At 47.0% G+C, this 27047-nt stretch overlaps 1 protein-coding gene across 1 annotated transcript; it reads right to left on the bottom strand.

Moving 5' to 3' along the window:
• Window positions 1-2703: 2703 nt before the first annotated feature.
• On the bottom strand, window positions 2704-27047 carry LOC137538635 (histamine H3 receptor-like). The gene is made up of 3 exons (XM_068260912.1): window positions 26792-27047; window positions 21791-21957; window positions 2704-3691 (listed from the first exon to the last, which is right to left on the bottom strand). Exons 1-3 carry the CDS (start codon window positions 27045-27047, stop codon window positions 2801-2803), a joined length of 1314 nt encoding a protein of 437 aa, XP_068117013.1. The 3' UTR covers window positions 2704-2800.

The following is a 27047-nucleotide window of genomic DNA, read 5'->3' as shown; positions in this document are numbered from 1 at the left end:
GTTACGGGGGGGGGGGGGGGGGTTGTTTATGGTTAGGCACCACCAGGGGGGTGGTTTTGGTTAGGCCCCATGGGGGGGTCTCTCTAGGGTTAGGCACCACCGGTGGGCGGGGCATAGGTACCGCTGGGGGAGGGTTCTGTGTGAGAGTAGGGTTGGGTTAAGCTGTATTGTTGAATTACATAATGATTTTTAACGTTGATATCTCTTCATTATTATTTCCAATCTGTTTTTACAACGGTATTTATCGTTAACTAAGTTTATAGTTGATGTTAATGTTTATCGTTATCAGATTTCGTTATCCACCGGCGCCATTTGGTTATCCAGCCGGGCCCTTTTTTCACAGCGCCCTTTTTTCATGGACGCCAAAAACCTTTCTTACGTTTTTACCCTGCGCAATAAAAAAAGCAGCAGCTGGGATCTGATTGGTTGATGAGGGCGATATAAACTTTATCCATTACAAAACATTTTCATACATTCTTTTACACACAAAATAGGCTAAGAGAATAGAATACACAGCAAACTGCAGTAACCCATAGCAACAAACCAAAATGTAACTTTGTAGCACTCTTGGCTTGCAGCACGGGGTCCCTGGTTCGAATCCCAGCCAGGGCATTATCTGCATGGAGTTTGTATGTTCTCCCTGTGTGGGTTTCCTCCTGGTATTCCTCCCACATCCGAAAAACATACAGATAAGTTAATGGCCTCCCCCCTAAAATTGGCCCCAGACTACACAAAACATATGACTAGGGTAGGTATTAGACTGTGAGCTCCTCTGAGGACAGTCAGTGACATGAATATGTACTCTGTAAAGTGCTGCAGAAGATGTCAGTGCTATATAAATACATATTAATAATAATATGGTAGGACATTAGACTATGACTATGGTAGGATTAGAGTGTGAGCTCCTCTGAGGACAGTCAGTGACATGACTATGTACTCTGTAAAGTGCTGCAGGAGATGTCAGTGTTATATAAATACATAATAATAATATGGTAGGACATTAGGCTATGACTATGGTAGGATTAGATTGTGAGCTCCTCTGAGGACAGTCAGTGACATGACTATGTACTCTGTAATGTGCTGCAGGAGATGTCAGCACTATATAAATACATAATAATAATATGGTAGGACATTAGACTATGACTATGGTAGGATTAGAGTGTGAGCTCCTCTGAGGACAGTCAGTGACATGACTATGTACTCTGTAATGTGCTGCAGAAGATGTCAGTGCTATATAAATACATAAAAATAATATGGTAGGACATTAGACTATGACTATGGTAGGATTAGAGTGTGAGCTCCTCTGAGGACAGTTAGTGACATGGCTATGTACTCTGTAAAGTGCTGCAGGAGATGTCAGTGCTATATAAATACATAATAATAATATGGTAGGACATTAGGCTATGACTATGGTAGGATTAGATTGTGAGCTCCTCTGAGGACAGTCAGTGACATGACTATGTACTTTGTAATGTGCTGCAGGAGATGTCAGTGCTATATAAATACATAATAATAATATGGTAGGACATTAGACTGTGACTATGGTAGGATTAGAGTGTGAGCTCCTCTGAGGACAGTCAGTGACATGACTATGTACTCTGTAATGTGCTGCAGAAGATGTCAGTGCTATATAAATACATAATAATAATAATATGGTAGGACATTAGACTATGACTATGGTAGGATTAGAGTGTGAGCTCCTCTGAGGACAGTCAGTGACATGACTATGTACTCTGTAATGTGCTGCAGAAGATGTCAGTGGTATATAAATACATAATAAAAATATGGTAGGACATTAGACTATGACTATGGTAGGATTAGATTGTGAGCTCCTCTGAGGACAGTCAGTGACATGACTATGTACCCTGTAATGTGCTGTAGAAGATGTCAGTGCTATATAAATACATAATAATAATATGGTAGGACATTAGACTATGACTATGGTAGGATTAGATTGTGAGCTCCTCTGAGGACAGTCAGTGACATGACTATGTACCCTGTAATGTGCTGTAGAAGATGTCAGTGCTATATAAATACATAATAATAATATGGTAGGACATTAGACTATGACTATGGCAGGATTAGATTGTGAGCTCCTCTGAGGACAGTCAGTGACATGACTATGTACCCTGTAATGTGCTGTAGAAGATGTCAGTGCTATATAAATACATAATAATAATATGGTAGGACATTAGACTATGACTATGGTAGGATGTAGGTACTATATAACTACTAAATAATGATTTACTACTTTTTACCTGCTGTCCATATGGCCGATGCTGGTTGCTATGGGTTACTGTGCTTTGCACACCCAGAACGCATTGTAGCAGCTTTGTCCATTGCACCACAGAATTTTTATATAAATTATTCAGCACTGTTTCACCTGCTTCAATTATTTTTGCTATCTGTTGCTTTTTTTGTTTTTTTTAAACCCTGTTCGAACTGTTTTTTTTTCTCATTTCCTTTTCAATCATAATATAACATTTCTCGAGCACTGAGGTGGAAAGGTGAAATAGGATTAGCTCAGGTGTTTAACCTGTAATATATTCGATGGCTGGGGGGCCCAAATGGTGAAATGGGCTTCCTCACGGTTCAAAAGACGCACGGATCCCGAGACTGTACCGTTTAATGTCACGGCCGCGTGAATATTCCATCCACAGGCTCCCCAGTTAACGTGTTATCTCAGAACGTTTACACCACTGAAATGATTGAAACCTGAATAATTGATCAGGTAGGCTGATAGAGGCAAGAGAACGTTAGTGTATTCCATTGCATTTGATTCCCTGGCTCAAGTTCATGGCTACATAAAAATATGGGGGTGTATTTTCACTTTCCCCGGACATAAAAGTTTCATGAAGGCCTTTCGGAAACTCATGTGGCACAGTGGGTATAGTATAGGGTTAATGGCGGAATTCAACCAGAGGAGCCAAAAGGAGATCTCGTAGAGGTAATGTTGGACGCAAGTTCCGTAGCACGCCGCCCTGATGATCATCAACAGGGTGTAGGGCGCCCAACAGAGACCAAACACACACACGATGATGGCCAGAGACTTCGCTACCCTCTTGTCTCTCGAAAGCCTAAATCGGTTGGCGATGCTACTGGCCATGTCCGTTCTTATGTTACCGCATGCGTTCTCCACCGCTTTGTAGAAGCAGTCTTGGTGTTTCCTGGTTTGGACTTCAACTTGCAGTGGCGGAAGATCCTGGCTGATGTTGAAGTCCAACGTGTGAGTTTGGACCCTCTGTGTCCTCGGAGCTTCGGGGCAAACCTCGGTTGGGGTCAGGCATGTGCTTTGTTTTTTAGAGTCGCTGTGGGGTCTCTCAGCTGGTTTGACAAAAAATATTAGATGTTCTTTCCTCTTTCGCTGGAAAGTCATCTCACAGTGCTCGTGACCCTGAGCTAGCTCTTCGTTCCTCATCTTGGTCCTCTTCTTGATGTTGATGTAGATGCTCAGGTTGAAGTAGGTGACGCTGATGAAGGGTGTGAAGAATTCCACCGTGGAGGCGATCATGAGAAAGTACCAGTTGTAATAAAATTCCACGTAGCACTCGCCGTCCGGTAAGATGGTGGCCTTCGCAATGTACTCCCAACTGATGATGGCGGGACCATAGAGAAGAAAGGCGGCCACCCACACAATCAGCATTTTGAAGATGGCATTTCTGGTCATTCCTTTCTGAGCCCTGTAGGACACCTGACCATAGAAACAAATAAAATAAAGAACTTTAGAACTTGAGTAAAAAAATCAGTAATAATGTGTGATGTTAATTTTGCATATATTTGCATATATTTTAAAACCTAACTTCAGGGGGTAAACGTTTTTCGTTTTGTGATAGTGAGATTATTTAGGCCCTCCCATCCACTGAGGCTTAGCCTAGGCCATACATGTCAAACTTCGGTCCACGGGCAAAATCTGGCCCTCAGAGCCAATACATTTGGCCCTCAAGTTGTTTCCCCACCTTGCATTATGTTTGGCCCACTCTAGACCTCCAGGGAAGCTATATTGGAGGTGAATACAAGGGAAATGTATAGGGGAGGGAGTTAGGACCACTAGACACCAGGGAACTGTATAGGGGAGGGAGGACCACTAGACACCAGGGAACTGTATAGGGGAGGGAGTTAGGACCACTAGACACCAGGGAACTGTAAAGGGGAAGGAGTTAGGACCACTAGACACCAGGGAACTGTATAGGGGAGGGAGTTAGGACCACTAGACACCAGGGAACTGTATAGGGGAGGGAGTTAGGACCACTAGACACCAGGGAACTGTATAGGGGAGGGAGTTAGGACCACTAGACACCAGGGAACTGTATAGGGGAGGGAGTTAGGACCACTAGACACCAGGGAACTGTATAGGGGAGGGAGTTAGGACCACTAGACACCAGGGAACTGTATAGGGGAGGGAGTTAGGACCACTAGACACCAGGGAACTGTATAGGGGAGGGAGTTAGGACCACAAGACACCAGGGAACTGTATAGGGGAGGGAGTTAGGACCACTAGACACCAGGGAACTGTATAGGGGAGGGAGTTCGGACCACTAGACACCAGGGAACTGTATAGGGGAGGGAGTTAGGACCACTAGACACCAGGGAACTGTATAGGGGAGGGAGTTAGGACCACTAGACACCAGGGAACTGTATAGGGGAGGGAATTAGGACCACTAGACACCAGGGAACTGTATAGGGGAGGGAGTTAGGACCACTAGACACCAGGGAACTGTATAGGGGAGGGAGTTAGGACCACTAGACACCAGGGAACTGTAAAGGGGAAGGAGTTAGGACCACTAGACACCAGGGAACTGTATAGGGGAGGGAGTTAGGACCACTAGACACCAGGGAACTGTATAGGGGAGGGAGTTAGGACCACTCGACACCAGGGAACTGTATAGGGGAGGGCGTTAGGACCACTCGACACCAGGGAACTGTATAGGGGAGGGAGTTAGGACCACTAGACACCAGGAAACTGTATAGGGGAGGGAGTTAGGACCACTAGACACCAGGGAACTGTATAGGGGAGGGAGTTAGGACCACAAGACACCAGGGAACTGTATAGGGGAGGGAGTTAGGACCACTAGACACCAGGGAACAGTATAGGGGAGGGAGTTAGGACCACTAGACACCAGGGAACAGTATAGGGGAGGGGGAAGGACCACTCGACACCAGGGAACTGTATAGCGGGGAGGGAGTAGGACCACTAGACACCAGGGAACTGTATGGGAGTTGTAGGGGGGCCATTAGACACCAGGTACCTTTGTAAGGTGGCCAGACATTGAGGATGGCCCGCGACTTGGTCCCAGTGTTCAATTTCGGCCCACTTTGTATTTGAGTTTGACATCCCTGGCCTAAGCTGTTTATTATGCTAAATTCTACCCCTTCCTCCCCATAGAATTCTGGGAGACCAGATATCTTATCTACTGGCTTTAGAACTCTCAGTAAATGAACATTCCACAGAGATCATCTGCTAGTACTAAAGATGTTGCTGCTAGTGATAAATATCAGTGCGAGTTTTGTTATGTAATGCTATTACGCCATCACCATGTAGAATTTCTCCTTCATTTAATGATCTCTGCCAGCAAGGGAGCATATGCAATAACCTGAGACATGCTGCAGCTCAACTCCTCAGTCAGGACAGCAGTGCCACCTCCTCCCTTCTGCTGTGCAAGTCAAATGAAACACTGCTGCTCTCCTGCCTCCCCCCTCCTCACTCACTGTCAGACTCCTCACATAGCACAACAAGCTGCTTTTCCCCAATGCTGCTCTCCTGCCTCCCCCCTCCTCACTCACTATCAGACTCCTCACATAGCACAACAAGCTGCTTTTCCCCAATGATGCTCTCCTGCCTCCCCCCTCCTCACTCACTATCAGACTCCTCACATAGCACAACAAGCTGCTTTTCCCCAATGCTGCTCTCCTGCCTCCCCCTCCTCACTCACTGTCAGACTCCTCACACAGCACAAGCTGCTTTTCCCCAATGCTGCTCTCCTGCCTCCCCCCTCCTCACTCACTGTCAGACTCCTCACACAGCACAACAAGCTGCTTTTCCCCAATGCTGCTCTCCTGCCTCCCCTCCTCACTCACTGTCAGACTCCTCACACAGCACAACAAGCTGCTTTTCCCCAATGATGCTCTCCTGCCTCCCCCTCCTCACTGACTTTCAGACTCCTCACACAGCACAACAAGCTGCTTTTCCCCAATGATGCTCTCCTGCCTCCCCCTCCTCACTGACTTTCAGACTCCTCACACAGCACAACAAGCTGCTTTTCCCCAATGATGCTCTCCTGCCTCCCCCTCCTCACTCACTGTCAGACTCCTCACACAGCACAACAAGCTGCTTTTCCCCAATGATGCTCTCCTGCCTCCCCCCTCCTCACTCACTGTCAGACTCCTCACACAGCACAAGCTGCTTTTCCCCAATGCTGCTCTCCTGCCTCCCCCCTCCTCACTCACTGTCAGACTCCTCACACAGCACAAGCTGCTTTTCCCCAATGCTGCTCTCCTGCCTCCCCCCTCCTCACTCACTGTCAGACTCCTCACACAGCACAACAAGCTGCTTTTCCCCAATGCTGCTCTCCTGCCTCCCCTCCTCACTCACTGTCAGACTCCTCACACAGCACAACAAGCTGCTTTTCCCCAATGATGCTCTCCTGCCTCCCCCTCCTCACTGACTTTCAGACTCCTCACACAGCACAACAAGCTGCTTTTCCCCAATGATGCTCTCCTGCCTCCCCCTCCTCACTCACTGTCAGACTCCTCACACAGCACAACAAGCTGCTTTTCCCCAATGATGCTCTCCTGCCTCCCCCCTCCTCACTCACTGTCAGACTCCTCACACAGCACAACAAGCTGCTTTTCCCCAATGCTGCTCTCCTGCCTCCCCCTCCTCACTCACTGTCAGACTCCTCACACAGCACAAGCTGCTTTTCCCCAATGCTGCTCTCCTGCCTCCCCCCTCCTCACTCACTGTCAGACTCCTCACACAGCACAACAAGCTGCTTTTCCCCAATGCTGCTCTCCTGCCTCCCCTCCTCACTCACTGTCAGACTCCTCACACAGCACAACAAGCTGCTTTTCCCCAATGATGCTCTCCTGCCTCCCCCTCCTCACTGACTTTCAGACTCCTCACACAGCACAACAAGCTGCTTTTCCCCAATGCTGCTCTCCAGCCTCCCCCTCCTCACTCACTGTCAGACTCCTCACACAGCACAACAAGCTGCTTTTCCCCAATGCTGCTCTCCTGCCTCCCCACTCCTCACTCACTGACAGACTCCTCCCACAGCACAACAAGCTGCTTTTCCCCAATGCTGCTCTCCTGCCTCCCCCCTCCTCACTCACTGGCAGACTCCTCACACAGCACAACAAGCTGCTTTTCCCCAATGATGCTCTCCTGCCTTCCCCTCCTCACTCACTGTCAGACTCCTCACACAGCACAATAAGCTGCTTTTCCCCAATGCTGCTCTCCTGCCTTCCCCTCCTCACTCACTATCAGACTCCTCACACAGCACAACAAGCTGCTTTTCCCCAGTGATGCTCTCCTGCCTCCCTCCTACTCACTTACTGTCAGAATCCTCACGCAGCACAACAAGCTGCTTTTCACCAATGATGCTCTCCTGCGTCCCCCCTCCTCACTTACTGTCAGGCTCCTCACACAGCACAACAAGCTGCTTTTCCCCAATGATGCTCTCCTGCCTCCCCCCTCCTCACTCACTGGCAGACTCCTCACACAGCACAATAAGCTGCTTTTCCCCAATGCTGCTCTCCTGCCTTCCCCTCCTCACTCACTGTCAGACTCCTCACACAGTACAACAAGCTGCTTTTCCCCAATGATGCTCTCCTGCCTTCCTCCTCCACACTCACTGTCAGACTCCTCACACAGCACAACAAGCTGCTTTTCCCCAGTGATGCTCTCCTGCCTCCCTCCTACTCACTCACTGTCAGAATCCTCACGCAGCACAACAAACTGCTTTTCACCAATGATGCTCTCCTGCGTCCCCCCTCCTCACTCACTGTCAGGCTCCTCACACAGCACAACAAGCTGCTTTTCCCCAATGATGATCTCCTGCCTCCCCCTCCTCACTCACTGTCAGACTTTTCACACAGCACAACATGATGCTTTTCCCCAATGCTGCTCTCCTGCCCCCCCCCCCTCCTCACTCACTGTCAGACTCCTCACACAGCACAACAAGCTGCTTTTCCCCAATGATGCTCTCCTGCCTTCCTCCTCCACACTCACTGTCAGCCTCCTCACATAGCACAACAAGCTGCTTTTCCCCAATGATGACCTCTTCACCTCGCTCTCCTCTCACTTCTCCTCCCCCTCTGACTGCATGCTGTTAGTGTAAACACAGTACAAACATGCCGTCCCTGTAATCTCTGCGCCTGATGCAAATGTTTCACCTTGCTTCATGAGAGAACCGGCCCTGGTGCTGCCCATTTCTGAGAAGAGGCGGTACAGGAAGTTTTCTATATCCTCTTCCCCAAAGTTTGGCATCAGCAAAACTCTTCTCGTATTTTTTTGTGTGGGACAACCAATGTTTCACTAGGAAATATACTATAAACTATAGTAATGGTTAGAAAAAGCTCGCACTTTTACGTTGTCGCTAATAAAAGCAAACGGATGAAATAAGCAGCTAATTTAGAATATTTCTTCCAAGGCTATAATTTCTCTAAATACAATCACCTCCGCTGCTGCCACTGCCAATGGCAAAATTAATTATATGGGATGATTTGCAAAGCTACTTAGTCCTTAATGTAATGCTAGTTGTAAAGGAGAGATTTACGCGTTTCCTGTATATAAAGGCTACAAATTGCTCAGAGAAAAGGTCCCCCCGGATGATAGATGCTAATTATGGGTTTGGATGCATTTGGTTACTAGAAATGGTATTGCGGGGGCTAATCGCTGACGTCACAGAGAGAGAGAGAGAACTAGTACTAGAAAGGGGGGGGGGGGGGGGGGGGCGCAGAAAGCAGAGAGGTAGAAGGAAAGTCAAATTTATGCTGCCCATACACGGTACAATCAAAACGGTCGATTTTCCCGTTTATTCAACCAAAATGATCAAATTGAATGATAGTCAAAACGAATATTTTTTTCAATCAAGAAAAATGAACAATTATTGCATTTTTTCAATAAAAATCCCTTCGAACATGTTGAAAATCTGTATATTTGATCTAATGGAATAATCGACCTGAATTCTCTAAATGAAAGAAAAATGAGAAAATTGTACAGTGTATGGGCACCAATAGGAAAACAATAAGAAAGGAGAAAAGGGAAATGAAAGATAGATAGATGAGAGATTCTTTTGATTGTTTTGTTTGAAATTCCCACGGAGTAACCGTATTGGTCTATAACAGTATACCAATAGGGTTGCTCAGGGAGAAATTCATACAGCCTTCACTGTAGATGACTCCAAATACCTTCAGAGGTGTATTGTACTTTGCTGTTGAGTGTTGCCATTAGTTAAAGCAATGGACCAATGGAAAGGCCTCATTAAAGCAGTGGGGATGTGACAACAAGGATAGAAGAGTTCCGTAAGAACAACAGAAGAATTGCAGTGGAAGAACAGGAGAATTGCAAAGGAAGGACAGAAGAATTGTAGGTAGGTAGGTATGGGGCTTTCAGTATAGATATGTAGGTAGGTATGGGGCTTTCAGTATAGGTAGGTAGGTATGGGGCTTTCAGTATAGGTAGGTAGGTATGGGGCTTTCAGTATAGATAGGTAGGTAGGTATGGGGCTTTTTTAGTATAGGTAGGTAGGTATGGGGCTTTCAGTATAGATAGGTAGATAGGTATGGGGCTTTCAGTATAAGTAGGTAGGTATGGGGCTTTCAGTATAGATAGGTAGGTAGGTATGGGGCTTTCAGTATAGGTAGGTAGGTAGGGGGCTTTCAGTATAGATAGGTAGATAGGTATGGGGCTTTCAGTATAGATAGGTAGATAGGTATGGGGCTTTCAGTATAGGTAGGTAGGTATGGGGCTTTCAGTATAGATAGGTAGATAGGTATGGGGCTTTCAGTATAGGTAGGTAGGTATGGGGCTTTCAGTATAGATAGGTAGGTAGGTATGGGGCTTTCAGTATAGGTAGGTAGGTATGGGGCTTTTAGTATAGATAGGTAGGTAGGTATGGGGCTTTCAGTATAGATAGGTAGGTAGGTATGGGACTTTCAGTATAGATAGGTAGGTAGGTAGGTGGCTTTCAGTATAGATAGGTAGGTAGGTATAGGGCTTTCAGTATAGGTAGGTAGGTAGGTAGGTATGGGGCTTTCAGTATAGATAGGTAGGTAGGTATGGGGCTTTCAGTATAGGTAGGTAGGTAGGTATGGGGCTTTCAGTATAGATAGGTAGGTAGGTATGGGGCTTTCAGTATAGATAGGTAGGTAGGTATGGGGCTTTCAGTATAGATAGGTAGGTAGGTATGGGGCTTTCAGTATAGATAGGTAGGTAGGTATGGGGCTTTCAGTATAGATAGGTAGGTAGGTATGGGGCTTTCAGTATAGATAGGTAGGTAGGTATGGGACTTTCAGTATAGATAGGTAGGTAGGTGGCTTTCAGTATAGATAGGTAGGTAGGTATGGGGCTTTCAGTATAGATAGGTAGGTAGGTATAGGGCTTTCAGTATAGGTAGGTAGGTAGGTAGGTATGGGGCTTTCAGTATAGATAGGTAGGTAGGTATGGGGCTTTCAGTATAGATAGGTAGGTAGGTATGGGGCTTTCAGTATAGATAGGTAGGTAGGTAGGTATGGGACTTTCAGTATAGATAGGTAGGTAGGTAGGTATGGGGCTTTCAGTATAGATAGGTAGGTAGGTAGGTAGGTATGGGGCTTTCAGTATAGATATGTAGGTAGGTATGGGGCTTTCAGTATAGATAGGTAGGTAGGTATGGGGCTTTCAGTATAGATAGGTAGGTAGGTAGGTATGGGGCTTTCAGTATAGATAGGTAGGTAGGTATGGGGCTTTCAGTATAGATAGGTAGGTAGGTATGGGGCTTTCAGTATAGGTAGGTAGGTAGGTAGGTATGGGGCTTTCAGTATAGATAGGTAGGTAGGTAGGTAGGTAGGTATGGGGCTTTCAGTATAGATAGGTAGGTAGGTATGGGGCTTTCAGTATAGATAGGTAGGTAGGTATGGGACTTTCAGTATAGATAGGTAGGTAGGTATGGGGCTTTCAGTATAGATAGGTAGGTAGGTAGGTAGGTATGGGGCTTTCAGTATAGATAGGTAGGTATGGGGCTTTCAGTATAGATAGGTAGGTAGGTATGGGGCTTTCAGTATAGATAGGTAGGTAGGTATGGGGCTTTCAGTATAGGTAGGTAGGTAGGTATGGGGCTTTCAGTATAGATAGGTAGGTAGGTATGGGGCTTTCAGTATAGGTAAGTAGGTAGGTAGGTATGGGGCTTTCAGTATAGATAGGTAGGTATGGGGCTTTCAGTATAGATAGGTAGGTAGGTAGGTATGGGGCTTTCAGTATAGATAGGTAGGTAGGTATGGGGCTTTCAGTATAGATAGGTAGGTAGGTATGGGGCTTTCAGTATAGGTAGGTAGGTAGATAGGTATGGGGCTTTCAGTATAGATAGGTAGGTAGGTATGGGGCTTTCAGTATAGATAGGTAGGTAGGTATGGGGCTTTCAGTATAGATAGGTAGGTAGGTATGGGGCTTTCAGTATAGGTAAGTAGGTAGGTAGGTATGGGGCTTTCAGTATAGATAGGTAGGTATGGGGCTTTCAGTATAGATAGGTAGGTAGGTAGGTATGGGACTTTCAGTATAGATAGGTAGGTAGGTATGGGGCTTTCAGTATAGATAGGTAGGTAGGTATGGGGCTTTCAGTATAGATAGGTAGGTAGGTATGGGGCTTTCAGTATAGATAGGTAGGTAGGTAGGTATGGGACTTTCAGTATAGATAGGTAGGTAGGTATGGGGCTTTCAGTATAGATAGGTAGGTAGGTATGGGGCTTTCAGTATAGATAGGTAGGTAGGTATGGGACTTTCAGTATAGATAGGTAGGTAGGTATGGGGCTTTCAGTATAGATAGGTAGGTAGGTATGGGGCTTTCAGTATAGATAGGTAGGTAGGTATGGGGCTTTCAGTATAGATAGGTAGGTAGGTATGGGGCTTTCAGTATAGATAGGTAGGTAGGTATGGGACTTTCAGTATAGGTAGGTAGGTAGGTATGGGGCTTTCAGTATAGATAGGTAGGTAGGTATGGGGCTTTCAGTATAGATAGGTAGGTAGGTATGGGGCTTTCAGTATAGATAGGTAGGTAGGTATGGGGCTTTCAGTATAGATAGGTAGGTAGGTAGGTATGGGGCTTTCAGTATAGATAGGTAGGTAGGTATGGGGCTTTCAGTATAGATAGGTAGGTAGGTAGGTAGGTATGGGGCTTTCAGTATAGATAGGTAGGTAGGTATGGGGCTTTCAGTATAGATAGGTAGGTAGGTATGGGGCTTTCAGTATAGATAGGTAGGTAGGTATGGGGCTTTCAGTATAGATAGGTAGGTAGGTATGGGGCTTTCAGTATAGGTAGGTAGGTATAGGGGCTGCCCTCCTCCTCCTACCCAGTTGGCTGGCAGTTGGCTGATGGTGTAATGGTTAAGGGCTCTGCCTCTGACACAGGAGACCAGGGTTCGAATCTCGGCTCTGCCTGTTCAGTAAGCCAGCACCTATTCAGTAGGAGACCTTTGGCAAGTCTCCCTTACACTGCTACTGCCAATAGAGCGCGCCCTAGTGGCTGCTGCTCTGCTCTGGCGCTTTGAGTCCGCAAGGAGAAAAGCGCAATATAAATGTTATTTGTCTTGTCTTGTCTTGTACCCCCGGTTCGTCCCCCGATCTACAAGCAGCAGCTTACCTATGCCTCGCGATGCCACCATGGAGCGCACAGCCGCAGACCTCTCTCTCCCTCTGCTTGTAGATGTGCGGGAGGATGGGACGAGCGGCAGACGGGGGGAGGGAGAGAGGGGCGGACGGAGTCGCCGTGATCTGAGGTCTGGATAATATACAGTAGATATACTGTTCATCCACCACCACCTATTTTTTTGGGGCGCCTTCTCCCTCCCAGATGTTATGTCACAGCCCCCCAGCTGCTTTGGGGGGTTAGTCTAGTGTTCAGTTTCTTAACTATTGCTTTTTTCAGGAGCGCGATCGAATAGCAATCAGTGTGTGACGGCTGGGGTAGGAGGGATGAGGGAGGGGCCTCTTAGTGTAATAGCAATCAGTGTGTGACAGCTGGGGGGGGGGGAGGGATGAGGGAGGGGCCTCTTAGTGTAATAGCAATCAGTGTGTGACGGCTGGGGTGGGAGGGATGGGGAGGGGCCTCTTAGTCTATTAGCAATCAGTGTGTGACGGCTGGGGTGGGAGGGATGGGGAGGGGCCTCTTAGTGTAATAGCAATCAGTGTGTGACGGCTGGGGTTGGAGGGATGGGGAGGGGCCTCTTAGTGTAATAGCAATCAGTGTGTGACGGCTGGGGTGGGAGGGATGGAGGAGAGGCCTCTTAGTGTAATAGCAATCAGTGTGTGACGGCTGGGGTGGGAGGGATGGGGAGGGGCCTCTTAGTGTAATAGCAATCAGTGTGTGACGGCTGGGGTGGGAGGGATGGGGAGGGGCCTCTTAGTGTAATAGCAATGAGTGTGTGATGGCTGGGGTGGGAGGGATGGGGAGGGGCCTCTTAGTGTAATAGCAATCAGTGTGTGACGGCTGGGGTGGGAGGGGCCTCTTAGTGTAATAGCAATCAGTGTGTGATGGCTGGGGTGGGAGGGATGGAGGAGGGGCCTCTTAGTGTAATAGCAATCAGTGTGTGACGGCTGGGGTGGGAGGGATGAGGGAGGGGCCTCTTAGTGTAATAGCAATCAGTGTGTGACAGCTGGGGTGGGAGGGATGGAGGAGGAGCCTCTTAGTGTAATAGCAATCAGTGTGTGACGGCTGGGGTGGGAGGGATGAGGGAGGGGCCTCTTAGTGTAATAGCAATCAGTGTGTGATGGCTGGGGTGGGAGGGATGGAGGGAGGGGCCTCTTAGTGTAATAGCAATCAGTGTGTGACAGCTGGGGTGGGAGGGATGGGGAGGGGCCTCTTAGTGTAATAGCAATCAGTGTGTGACGGCTGGGGTGGGAGGGATGGAGGAGGAGCCTCTTAGTGTAAAAGCAATCACTGTGTGAGCGCTGGGGTGGGAGGGATGGGGAGGGGCCTCTTAGTGTAATAGCAATCATTGTGTGAGCGCTGGGGTGGGAGGGATGGGGAGGAGCCTCTTAGTGTAATAGCAATCAGTGTGTGACGGCTGGGGTGGGAGGGATGGGGGAGGGGCCTCTTAGTGTAATAGCAATCATTGTGTGACGGCTGGGGTGGGAGGGATAGGAAGGGGCCTCTTAGTGTAATAGCAATCAGTGTGTGACAGCTGGGGTGGGAGGGATGGAGGAGGAGCCTCTTAGTGTAATAGCAATCAGTGTGTGACGGCTGGGGTGGGAGGGATGGAGGAGGAGCCTCTTAGTGTAATAGCAATCAGTGGGTGACGCTGGAGTGGGAGGGATGAGGGAGGGGCCTCTTAGTGTCATAGCAATCAGTGTATGACGGCTGGTGTGGCAGGGATGGAGGGGCGCACTGTAGTGTCTCAGCCTTGGGTGCTGGAGGACCTTGTCCCAGCACTGGCCTACAGTGCCTTATGGTAAATCCGGCCCTGGTACCTGGTGTTTCTAAAGAGGTAGTTTTATGTTTTGTAACTGGTTTGATTTAAAAAAATCAGTATCGCATATTGTTAATATGTTGGCAGGATTTCCTTTTTCCTCAGATTAAATGATTGTTTACCTTCCTAACAGATTTTTCACAGCCTTTCAGATCTTAAAAGGTTACAGAAATGCGACTGCTAAGCTGGATGGCAGCCAGGCAGCCTCCCTCCCTCTCCATGTTGGGGAGGCTCTGACAGGTAACAGAGCGGTGACTGCTACGCTGGAGGGCAGCCAGCCAGCCTCCCTCCCTCTCCATGTTGGGGAGGCTCTGACAGGTAACAGAGCGGTGACTGCTAAGCTGGATGGCAGCCAGCCAGCCTCCCTCCCTCTCCATGTTGGGGAGGCTCTGACAGGTAACAGAGCGGTGACTGCTAAGCTGGAGGGCAGCCAGCCAGCCTCCCTCTCTCTCCATGTTGGGGAGGCTCTGACAGGTAACAGAGCGGTGACTGCTACGCTGGAGGGCAGCCAGCCAGCCTCCCTCCCTTTCCATGTTGGGGAGGCTCTGACAGGTAACAGAGCGGTGACTGCTAAGCTGGATGGCAGCCAGCCAGCCTCCCTCTCTCTCCATGTTGGGGAGGCTCTGACAGGTAACAGAGCGGTGACTGCTAAGCTGGATGGCAGCCAGCCAGCCTCCCTCTCTCTCCATGTTGGGGAGGCTCTGACAGGTAACAGAGCGGTGACTGCTACGCTGGAGGGCAGCCAGCCAGCCTCCCTCCCTTTCCATGTTGGGGAGGCTCTGACAGGTAACAGAGCGGTGACTGCTAAGCTGGATGGCAGCCAGCCAGCCTCCCTCTCTCTCCATGTTGGGGAGGCTCTGACAGGTAACAGAGCGGTGACTGCTACGCTGGAGGGCAGCCAGCCAGCCTCCCTCCCTTTCCATGTTGGGGAGGCTCTGACAGGTAACAGAGCGGTGACTGCTAAGCTGGATGGCAGCCAGCCAGCCTCCCTCTCTCTCCATGTTGGGGAGGCTCTGACAGGTAACAGAGCGGATTTGTCATTCTCCCTGTGAAGACATGCTGTTTAAACTCGCCTTTCTTGTGGCATTTTTGCAGCGCTGCAGGTCTCGGAGAGCCAGCAGCAAAGCAGGGGTTAAAGCCTTGACTCAGCCCTCCATTTTTTTTAAGGCATATGACTGTACAGTTGCATTAATTAACAACGCAGAACGTTCTGTGCATTGCACATCAGTGCTTTTTGCAATAAATATATTGAGATTATGTAGATAGCTGCATCTTGTTCTCACATTTCTTGTTCAGATGACAACGTGTGATTTTACTGGAGTGTAAGCTCTGCAGACTACTTTGCCTATCCCATCATCATTAATATGAGGCATGGGGGATCTGGAAGAGGTCCCAAGCCAGCCATTCCCAGGCAACTGGTAAAAGAATGACTCTTTGGGGTTGATTCACTATCATTATAGCTCCCCTTACTGCCTGCTTAGTGTGCCTTATCAGAATTAGCGTGCCTTATTAGAGTTAACATGCCTTATCAGAGTAGCATAGCGAGCGCTATGAACTTATACCTGCTAACTGGCAATGAGCCCCTGCGGGTCCAATCACTTTAAAGGACATTATCCCTGCACTGTGATTGGCCCAATAGGCTGCCTGGCATGTTTCCTGTCAAGTGACCGGCAGCCTATTGGGCCAATCAAATTGCGGGGAAATGTCCTTTAAAGTGATTGGTCCTGCAGAGGCTCAGGGCAGGATGAGTGGAGCTCTCGTCATTGCCAATTAGCGGGCATAAGTTCGTAGCTCTCGCTATGCTACTTTGATAAGGCATATTAACTATGACACGTTAATTCTGATAAGGCATGCTAACTCTGATAAGGCACACTAAGCGTACAGTAAGGGGAGCTATAGTGATAGTGAATCAACCTCTTTGTGTTTAAAACTGCAGCTCAGCAGTCTCTTAATGATAGTGTGGCTGGATAGTGTACTGGTTAAGGGCACAACCTTTGACATGGGAGACCAGGGTTCAAATCCTGGCTAGGGTCAGTAAGGAGGTGGCCTCCTGAGCGCGTCCCGGTGGCTGCAGCTCTTGAGTGCTTTGAGTCCAACAGGAGAAAAGCGTTATATAAATATTCAGATTAATGTTATAAGAATTGGTTGAGGGCCGGTGGACAAGTCAACAACTTGTCACTTATCATGGTCTCTTGAATTCATACATATCTAACACTGTGTAGTTATCATCTTTTGTAACAATTCCATATCTCAGAATGTGTCATTATAAGGATTGTCATCTTGGGACGTTCATATTTTAACCAGCACCAATCCCACTAAGTTTCGTACAGCTGGCTCCTAAGTTCTTATCAGTTCCTCTGTGATGTAAGCATCTTCAGGTTCTGGTAGAGGCCGGTTTTCTTGGTTAGATTGACCCTCTACAGGTAAAGAAATAAACAGGTCTTTCCTAACTTCCTTCAGTGCAAGGTATTTACAACTTTCTGTGTTTTCTAGGGGAGACCTGACAGTCTACAAGCTGCCCTTGTAGTTTCAAAAAACAAACAGAGGAGGAATCCCCAGTGACAATCACTGCACACTACATCACAACATGTCACAGACTGAGAGGAGGAATCTACAGTGACAATCACTGCACACTACATCACAGCATGTCACAGACTGAGAGGAGGAATCTACAGTGACAATCACTGCACACTACATCACAGCATGCCACAGACTGAGAGGAGGAATCCACAGTGACAATCACTGCACACTACATCACAGCATGCCACAGCCTCAGAGGAGGAATCCAGAGTGACAATCACTGCACACTACATCACAGCATGCCGCAGATTGAGAGGAGGAATCCCCAGTGACAATCCCTGCACACTATGTCACAGCATGCCACAGACTGAGAGGAGGAATCCACAGTGACAATCACTGCACACTACATCACAGCATGCCACAGACTGAGAGGAGGAATCCAGAGTGACAATCACTGCACACTACATCACAGCATGCCACAGACTGAGAGGAGGAATCCACAGTGACAGTCACTGCACACTATGTCACACCATGCCACAGACTGAGAGGAGGAATCCACAGTGACAGTAGCTGCACACTACATCACAGCATGCCACACGCTGAGAGGAGGAATCCATAGTGACAATCACTGCACACTACATCACAGCATGCCACAGACTGAGAGGAGGAATCTACAGTGACAATCACTGCACACTACATCACAGCATGCCACAGACTGAGAGGAGGAATCCACAGTGACAATCACTGCACACTACATCACAGCATGTCACAGACTGAAAGGATGAATCTACAGTGACAATCGCTGCACACTATGTCACAGCATGCCACAGACAGAGGAGGAATCCACAGTGGCAATCACTGCACACTACATCACAGCATGTCACAGACTGAGAGGAGGAATCCACAGTGACAATCACTGCACACTACATCACAGCATGCCACAGACTGAGAGGAGGAATCCACAGCGACAATCGCTGCACAGTATGTCACAGCATGCCACAGACTGAGAGGAGGAATCCACAGTGACAGTCACTGCACACTACATCACAGCATGTCACAGACTGAGAGGAGGAATCTACAGTGACAATCACTGCACACTACATCACAGCATGCCACAGACTGAGAGGAGGAATCCACAGTGACAATCACTGCACACTACGCCACAGCATGCCACAGACTGAGAGGAGGAATCCACAGTGACAATCACTGCACACTATGTCGCAGCATGCCACAGACTGAGAGGAGGAATCCACAGTGACAATCGCTGCACACTACATCACAACATGCCACAGACTGAGAGGAGGAATCCACAGTGACAGTAGCTGCACACTACATCACAGCATGCCACAGACTGAGAGGAGGAATCCACAGTGACATCTGCTGCACACTATGTCACAGCATGCCACAGACTGAGAGGCGGAATCCACAGTGACAATCACTGCACACTACATCACAGCATGCCACAGACTGAGGAGGAATCCACAGTGACAATCACTGCACACCAAGTCACAGCATGCCACAGACTGAGGAGGAATCCACAGTGACAATCGCTGCACACTACATCACAGAATGCCACAGACTGAGAGGAGGAATACACAGTGACAATCACTGCACACTACATCACAGCATGCCACAGACTGAGAGGAGGAATCCACAGTGACAATCACTGCACACTACATCACAGCATGTCACAGACTGAGAGGAGGAATCTACAGTGACAATCACTGCACACTACATTACAGCATGCCACAGACTGAGAGGAGGAATCCACAGTGACAATCACTGCACACTACATCACAGCATGCCACAGACCGAGAGGAGGAATCCACAGTGACAATTACTGCACACTACATCACAGCATGCCACAGACTGAGAGGAGGAATCCACAGTGATAATCGCTGCATACTATGTCACAGCATGCCACAGACTGAGAGGAGGAATCTACAGTGACAATCGCTGCACACTATGTCACAGCATGCCACAGACTGAGAGGAGGAATCCAGAGTGACAATCCCTGCACACTATGTCACAGCATGCCACAGACTGAGAGGAGGAATCCACAGTGACAATCACTGCACGCTGTCACAGCATGCCACAGACTGAAAGGAGAAGTCAATAGTGATAATCGCTGCACACTACATCACAGCATGCCACAGACAGAAGGGGAATCCACAGTGACAATCGCTGCAGAGTATGTCACACCATGCCCCAGACTGAGAGGAGGAATCCACAGTGACAATCGCTGCACACTGTCACACCATGTTACAGACTGAGAGGAGGAATCCACAGTGACAATCGCTGCACACTACATCACAGCATGCCACAGACTGAGAGGAGGAATCCACAGTGACAATCACTGCTCACTATGTCACAGCATGCCACAGACAGAGGAGGAATCCACAGTGACAATTGATGCACAGTATGTCACAGTATTTCACAGGCTGAGAGGGGGAATCCACAGTGACAATCGCTGCACAGTATGTCACAGCATGCCACAGTCTGAGAGGAGGAATCCACAGCGACAATCACTGCACACTACATCACAGCATGCCACAGCCTGAGAGGAGGAATCCACAGTGACAATCGCTGCACAGTATGTCACAGTATTCCACAGACCGAGAGGAGGAATCCACAGTGACAATCGCTGCACAGTATGCCACAGCATGCCACAGACTGAGAGGAGGAATCCCCAGTGACAATTGCTGCACAGTATGTCACAGTATTCCACAGGCTGAGAGGGGGAATCCACAGTGACAATCGCTGCACAGAATGTCACAACATGCCACAGACTGAGAGGAGGAATCCACAGTGACAATCGCTGCACAGTATGTCACAGTATTCCATAGACTGAGAGGAGGAATCCACAGTGACAATCGCTGCACACTATGTCACAGCATGCCACAGACTGAGAGGAGGAATCCACAGTGACAATCGCAGCACACTATGTCACAGCATGTCACAGACTGAGAGGAGGAATCCAGAGTGACAATCCCTGCACACTATGTCACAGCATGCCACAGACTGAGAGGAGGAATCCACAGTGACAAACACTGCACGCTGTCACAGCATGCCACAGACTGAAAGGAGAAGTCAATAGTGATAATCGCTGCACACTACATCACAGCATGCCAGAGACAGAAGGGGAATCCACAGTGACAATCGCTACAGAGTATGTCACACCATGCCACAGACTGAGAGGAGGAATCCACAGTGACAATCGCTGCACACTGTCACACCATGTTACAGACTGAGAGGAGGAATCCACAGTGACAATCGCTGCACACTACATCACAGCATGCCACAGACTGAGAGGAGGAATCCACAGTGACAATCACTGCTCACTATGTCACAGCATGCCACAGACTGAGAGGAGGAATCCACAGTGACAATTGATGCACAGTATGTCACAGTATTTCACAGGCTGAGAGGGGGAATCCACAGTGACAATCGCTGCACAGTATGTCACAGCATGCCACAGTCTGAGAGGAGGAATCCACAGCGACAATCACTGCACACTACATCACAGCATGCCACAGCCTGAGAGGAGGAATCCACAGTGACAATCGCAGCACAGTATGTCACAGTATTCCACAGACCGAGAGGAGGAATCCACAGTGACAATCGCTGCACAGTATGTCACAGTATTCCACAGACCGAGAGGAGGAATCCCCAGTGACAATTGCTGCACAGTATGTCACAGTATTCCACAGGCTGAGAGGGGGAATCCACAGTGACAATCGCTGCACAGTTTGTCACAACATGCCACAGACTGAGAGGAGGAATCCACAGTGACAATCGCTGCACAGTATGTCACAGTATTCCATAGACAGGGGGAATCCACAGTGACAATCGCTGCACAGTATGTCACAGTATTCCATAGACAGGGGGAATCCACAGTGACAATCGCTGCACAGTATGTCACAGTATTCCACAGCAGATAGGGGGAATCCACAGTGACACAGTGCTATCTCCTCCTCACAGACAGGAATAGAAGAATAGAAGAGAGAAGGGGACACCTGGACATGAAAGTTTGGTTACTACTACATATGAAAGAGGAACTGATGCTCACGGTAGCTGTTCCTGAAAGAAACGGTCAGCAGTACATGGATGTTACACACAGGGGGCTGCACATGGAATGGAAGGGACTACAGTACATGGATGATACACACAGGAGGCTGTACATGGATGATACACACAGGGGGCTGCATATGGAATGGGAGGGGGCTCTAGCACATGGATGATGCACGCAGGGGGCTGCATATGGAAAGGGAGGGGGCTCTAGCACATGGATGCTACAAACAGGGGGCTGTACATGGACTGGTAGGAGGCTGCAGTACATGGATGATCCACATAGGGGGCTGTACATGGAATGGGCGGAGCTGCAGTACATGGATGATACACATAGGGGGCTGAACATGGAATGGCTGGGGCTGCAGTACATGGATGATACACACAGGTAGCTGTACATGGAATGGGAGGGGGCTGCTGTACATAAATGATACACACAAGGGTCTGTACATGGAATGGGGGGCACTGCAGCACTAAAAAGGGGAGCCACAACATACTTGGCCTAGGGCCACAAAAACTATAAATCGTGTCCTGGGCCTCTTACCGCTCTGGTGACGGAGATGAACCTGTCGTAGCTGATGAGGACGATGTTGAAGACAGAAGCAGTGCATAGCAGATAATCCATGACCAGCCAGAGCTTGCACAAGCCCTTCCCGAATGTCCACTGACCGGTCAGAACGTAGGGGATGTACAGGGGGATGCAGAACCCACCTGAGGAGGAGAAAGACAAACAGTGACAGCCCATCTCATTTATGTACCATAGTTTTCTCTTTATAAACACCATTGCTTTATTTCTTATAGATTCTGTTTAGTTTTAAAGGGAACCTGAGGTGAAAGGGATAAAGAGGATGCCACATTTATTTCCTTTCAATCACTTAAGTCTATCTATCTGGACAGATATATTCGTCCAGATAGACTGCCCTGCTGCCACTGCGCTGGGCGGGGGATCACGCGCACACTCCCGCCGACCCCTGTTAGCCCCGAGATCAATGAATGGGAACATAGCTCCCATTCATTGATCTAAGTCCTCGGCAGAAAAACGGACGGCCTCTTATAAGAGGCCGCGGTCTTTCTGCGGAAAAAAAAGTTTCCAGTCCTCCTAAAGCTTCCTGGAAGCGAAAGTGTTCGCTTCCAGGACTTTTTGACTGTGGCCAAATAGTAAAGTTACACTCACGTTTTTTTTTTTTAATTAAATAAAAACATAATATTACATGTAAAATGAACTTTTTACCTCCCACACCAAAAATTACCCATATCAAATTTTTAATTAAAAAAATAAATAAAAAAATACAATTAAAAAAACAAACAAAAAACAACACAAATTGTTACCTAAGGGTCTAAACTTTTTGAATATTGATGTCGAGAGTATATTACTATAATTTTTTTAAATTATAAGCTTGTAAATAGTGATGGATGCAAATGGAAACAATGCACCTTTATTTCCAAATAAAATATTGGTGCCATACATTGTGATAGGGACATAATTTAAATGGTTTAATAACCGGGATAAATGGGCAAATACAATACATAGGTTTTAATTATGGTAGCATGTATTAATTTCAAACTATAATGGCCAAAAACGGAGAAATAATACATTTTTTCCATTTCTTTCTTAATCTTCCTGTTAAAATGGATTTAGAAGAAAATAATTCTTAGCAAAATGTACCACCCAAAGAAAGCCTAAATGGTGGCGGAAAAAAACAAGATATAGATCAATTCAGTGTGATTAGTGATAAAGTTATTGCTGCACCAATCATTTGGGTGCCACCATAGGCCATAATGGTTATAGCGGTGCTCAGAGACTAGTTTGGGTGCCGATGATAGCAGGAGCTTAAATTACAACAACAACAACAACTAACATTTGTAAAGCGCTTTTTTCCCATGGGACTCAAAGCGCATAAGCATGGCTCCGACCATCATGGTACAGAGGAAGAATTTTATAAGTCTGGAAATGCCAGGCTAAACAGGTGGCTTTTCAGTCTGGATTTGAATAGCTCCAGACTGAAAATTAGAAGAAGAAAGAGGTAATTCATCCACTGGTAATAGCCGATGCCCAAATTACATACCCCCCCTCCCCCCCCCCCCCGAGTTGTGACAATAGCTTCCACTACAGTATACCCTAATTTTACCTAGGCTTATATGCGGGTCGGCTTATATGCGAGTATATATGGTACACCTTTATTTCCAAATAAAATATTGTTACCATACATTGTACTAGGGATATCATTTAAATGTTGTAATAAATTAAATAAAATGTGTGGGTTTTATCTTGATCCCCATTGGTCTGTTAACAGACCAATGGGGAACGTTGGAGCCAATATTTCCCACACTCAGAACATATAAAAAAAATAAAAAAATAAATGAATACATTTATGTACATGCTGATACATTAACTGTCGTTTTACCGCATTTAAATCAAGCCTTTTTTCCTCTAATTTTAACTTTGATTTTCTCAAAAACTATAAGGTCTTATGTTTTTGTTTCCCTTTGTTCCCACTTTTCTTCTTAACAAACATGCAGATTTGGTGTTTCTAGCACATACAGGGGCTTTGCTATTAACTGCTAAAGTAATTAAGAATTCCATCTTGTGATTATGGATGTAATGCGAAATTCCGACTCGTAACCGCATTCGAATCAGAACTCCGATTCTATCCGTAAGTACGATTACGATCGAATCGGAAGCGGGTGAAGCCTAATTTAAAACCACTCTAATCTGGAAGTGGTGCTTCCGAGCACCCCTAGTGTTTGGTACCGTCCTCTAGAACAGGATTGTCAAACTCAAATACATAGTGGGCTAAAATTGACCACTGGGACCTCAATATCTACTGGCCACCTTATAAAGTTCCCTGGTGTCTAATTGCCCCCCTCCAACTCCTATACAGTTCCCTGGTGTCTAGTGGTCCTCCCTCCCCTATACAGATGCCTGGTGTTTAGTGCTTTCCCCCTACCTCCCCATATGACTTCCCTGGTGTACTAGGGCTTCACCTCCAATATAGCTTCCCTGATTCTCTAGAGTGGGCCAAACATAATGAAAAGTGGGGAAACCCCTTGAGGGCCAAATCTGATAGCTCTGAGGGCCAGATTTGGCCCGCGGGCCGTAGTTTGACATGTATGCTTTAGAACAAGGGTTGAGCAGCGTTTGGTATCTTCCTTTAGAATAGGGGTTGAGCATGAAAGGAGAGAGAGAAAGAGGAGAGAAGGGAGGAGAGAATGAGAGGGGAAAGAAGAGGAAAGAGATAGAAGGGTGGATAGAGAGAGAGAGAAGGGGAGAGACAGTGACTGGAAAGGCGTGATCAGCAGCACTATGAAGAGAGTTTTGGGACAATCTGTAGAGCGTCTCAGTAGATAAAGGTTGGAGGATCTCTGCTTAAAACTCATGATCAGGTCTTCATTGGGAATTTATGAAGGGCAGCTTTGATGTGATTGGAACGTAATGTGTGTGGCCAGTTAAGCAGCGACTACTTCCATATCCACCCCCTCCTACATCTGGTGAATAAAAAAAAGGAAAAACTCTCTAAATGACTCCCATACTCAAACTTGCTGCCAGTAACTTAGTGACAGCAGGTGTAAAAATGAGTAACAATAGCTCCTGCTCCTGGAAGCTAATTAATTACTCATGCAGGTAGATGGAAATATCTGGGCAGTCTTTTCTACAGAGAACAGCTTGTAGGCTTTAAAGAGACACTGAAGCGAAAAAAAAATGATGATATTATGATTTGTATGTGTAGCACAGCTAAGAAATAAAACATTAAGATCAGATACATCCGTGTAATTGTGTCCAGTACAGGAAGAGTTGAGAAACTCCAGTTGTTATCTCTATGCAAACAAGCCATTAAGCTCTCTGACTAAGTTAGTGGTGGAGAGGGCTGTTATCTGACTTTTATTATCTCAACTGTAAGTGAACTGTTTACTTTTTCTCTGCTAGAGGAGAGGTCATTACTTCACAGACTGCTCTGAAAGAATCATTTTGAATGCTGAGTGTTGTGTAATCTGCACATATTATAGAATGATGCAATTGTTAGAAAAAACACTACGGTATATACCTGAAAATAAAAATATGAGAATATTTTCTTTGCTGCTAATCTTCTAGTAATTATTCATAGTACACAACCAATTCACTATATCATATTTTTTTTTCGCTTCAGTGTCTCTTTAAAGGGCACCTGGACTGACAGGGTTGGAGGCTGACATATTTATTTCCATTTTAACAATACCAGTTGCCTGGCTGTCCTGCTGATCCTCTGCCTCGAATACTAAGGGCTCTTTCACACTAAGACGTTGGGTTTGATGCGCCGTTAAGGTCGCATAACGTGCCCCTGATGCAACGTATGTTAGCTTTGAAGTTGGACGTTACATTGAACTGCGTTATGCGTCTCTTGATGCGTACTGTTTGATGCATACGGATCGAACAAAAACGCTGCATGCGGCACTTAAAAAAAACCAAAAACATTACTGAGCATGTGCAAACATTCTAACGCAGCTACATACGAGTATAACGCACAGCACGCTGCACTTTCATTTAACATGCAGCGTTATACTCAAACGCATTGACGCAACGTGGGCGCTGTGAACAGCCCATTGATTTTTCATTGCTGTGCGGTGGGCTGCGTTACAGGCTGCTCTAACCTGCGCCTGTAACGTCCCACTGTGAAAGCAGCCTTAGCCATAGACCAAGCAAGCATGCAGATAAAAGATTTCTGACCGAAGTCTGACTAGAATAGATGCATGCTTGTTACAGGTGTGCAATTCAGACAGTACTGCAGCCAAATAGATCAGCAGGTGTGCCAGGGAACTGGTATTGTTGAAAAGGAAATAAATATTGCAGCCTCCATAGCCCCCTCAATTCAGGCACATTTTTGTTTTTTTTTGGAAATTTACAAGATACAATGGAATAAGAAATGGACTACGGAAAAAAAGCAGAAGGTTGTGTGATTTTTTTTTACGCAGAAAAAAATGTGAAAATGGAATACAGATGAATGCAAAAACTGCCCATTCTCAAGTGGCTCATTGACTTTAATCACTTGCGCGGTTGGCGTGCATTTCCCTAAGGTAGGGAATACGCTTGCTGGAACCGTGGGTGTTTCGCTGCAAAACACGCATGGCTAGCATTTATTCTCGATTTGCGTTTTTCCATGTGTTTTTTTAAATTGCACAGCTTTCTGCTTTTTTCCCGCACAACGCGTGAGGTCGCAATTAAAGAGTATTCTGCTGCATCCGAAAAATCTCGGTAAAAGTATTGAAAAATTGTAGGCAGAAAATGCGATTGTCAACGTGATCGCAGTACGACGGAGACCCGGGTATCGTGGGGAAAAGATACCCCTCCACGTGTATTCCCTGCCTCTGCACAACTGTAGCAAGTGTGTTCCCAGATTAATCCCAAGATTATGTTTAGTTTTAGAGAAAAAATACTGGCTGGCTGCAAGTTTATATAGAAAGGCAATTTGTAATAACACTGACTCACTAAATGATTTGTGCACAACTGATACAGTTTTAGAGCATTTTTAGGGATGCCCACAGACTAATTCAAGAAGGCTTGGACACTCACCCACCAGGAAATCCGCGATGGCCAAGTTGAGGAAGAAGAAATTGCCTTGCGTTCGAAGCCCTTTGTCTACCACAAAAGCCAGGATGACCAGAGCGTTGCCCAGGACGGTGGCAAGCACCATCAAGATCATCAGCACAGCTAAGAGGATGGAGACACTCGGAGTGAACTGTCCAAAGTGCTGAAATTGCTCCTCACTGCCTGAGAGGCACTGGTTCCCCACCAAGGTGTCCAAACTAGAGCCATTGACTCTGGTCAT

Source organism: Hyperolius riggenbachi, chromosome 11 (assembly GCF_040937935.1).
Source record: "Hyperolius riggenbachi isolate aHypRig1 chromosome 11, aHypRig1.pri, whole genome shotgun sequence".
Taxonomy (NCBI): Eukaryota; Metazoa; Chordata; class Amphibia; order Anura; family Hyperoliidae; genus Hyperolius; species Hyperolius riggenbachi.
The sequence above is the reverse complement of the archived record's forward strand: the minus strand, read 5'-3'. Positions and strand labels throughout refer to the sequence as shown.

Bases quoted from the DNA above. Each gene is read 5' to 3' on its own strand.
- LOC137538635 (XM_068260912.1), bottom strand. From the start codon at position 27,047: ATGACCAGAGTCAATGGCTCTAGTTTGGACACCTTGGTGGGGAACCAG. The intron at 21,958-26,791 runs GTGAGTGTCCAA...TCTCCTCCTCAG, and splicing joins CATCGCGGATTTCCTGGTGG to GTGGGTTCTGCATCCCCCTG. The intron at 3,692-21,790 runs GTAAGAGGCCCA...TTCTATGGTCAG, and splicing joins TCATCTCCGTCACCAGAGCG to GTGTCCTACAGGGCTCAGAA.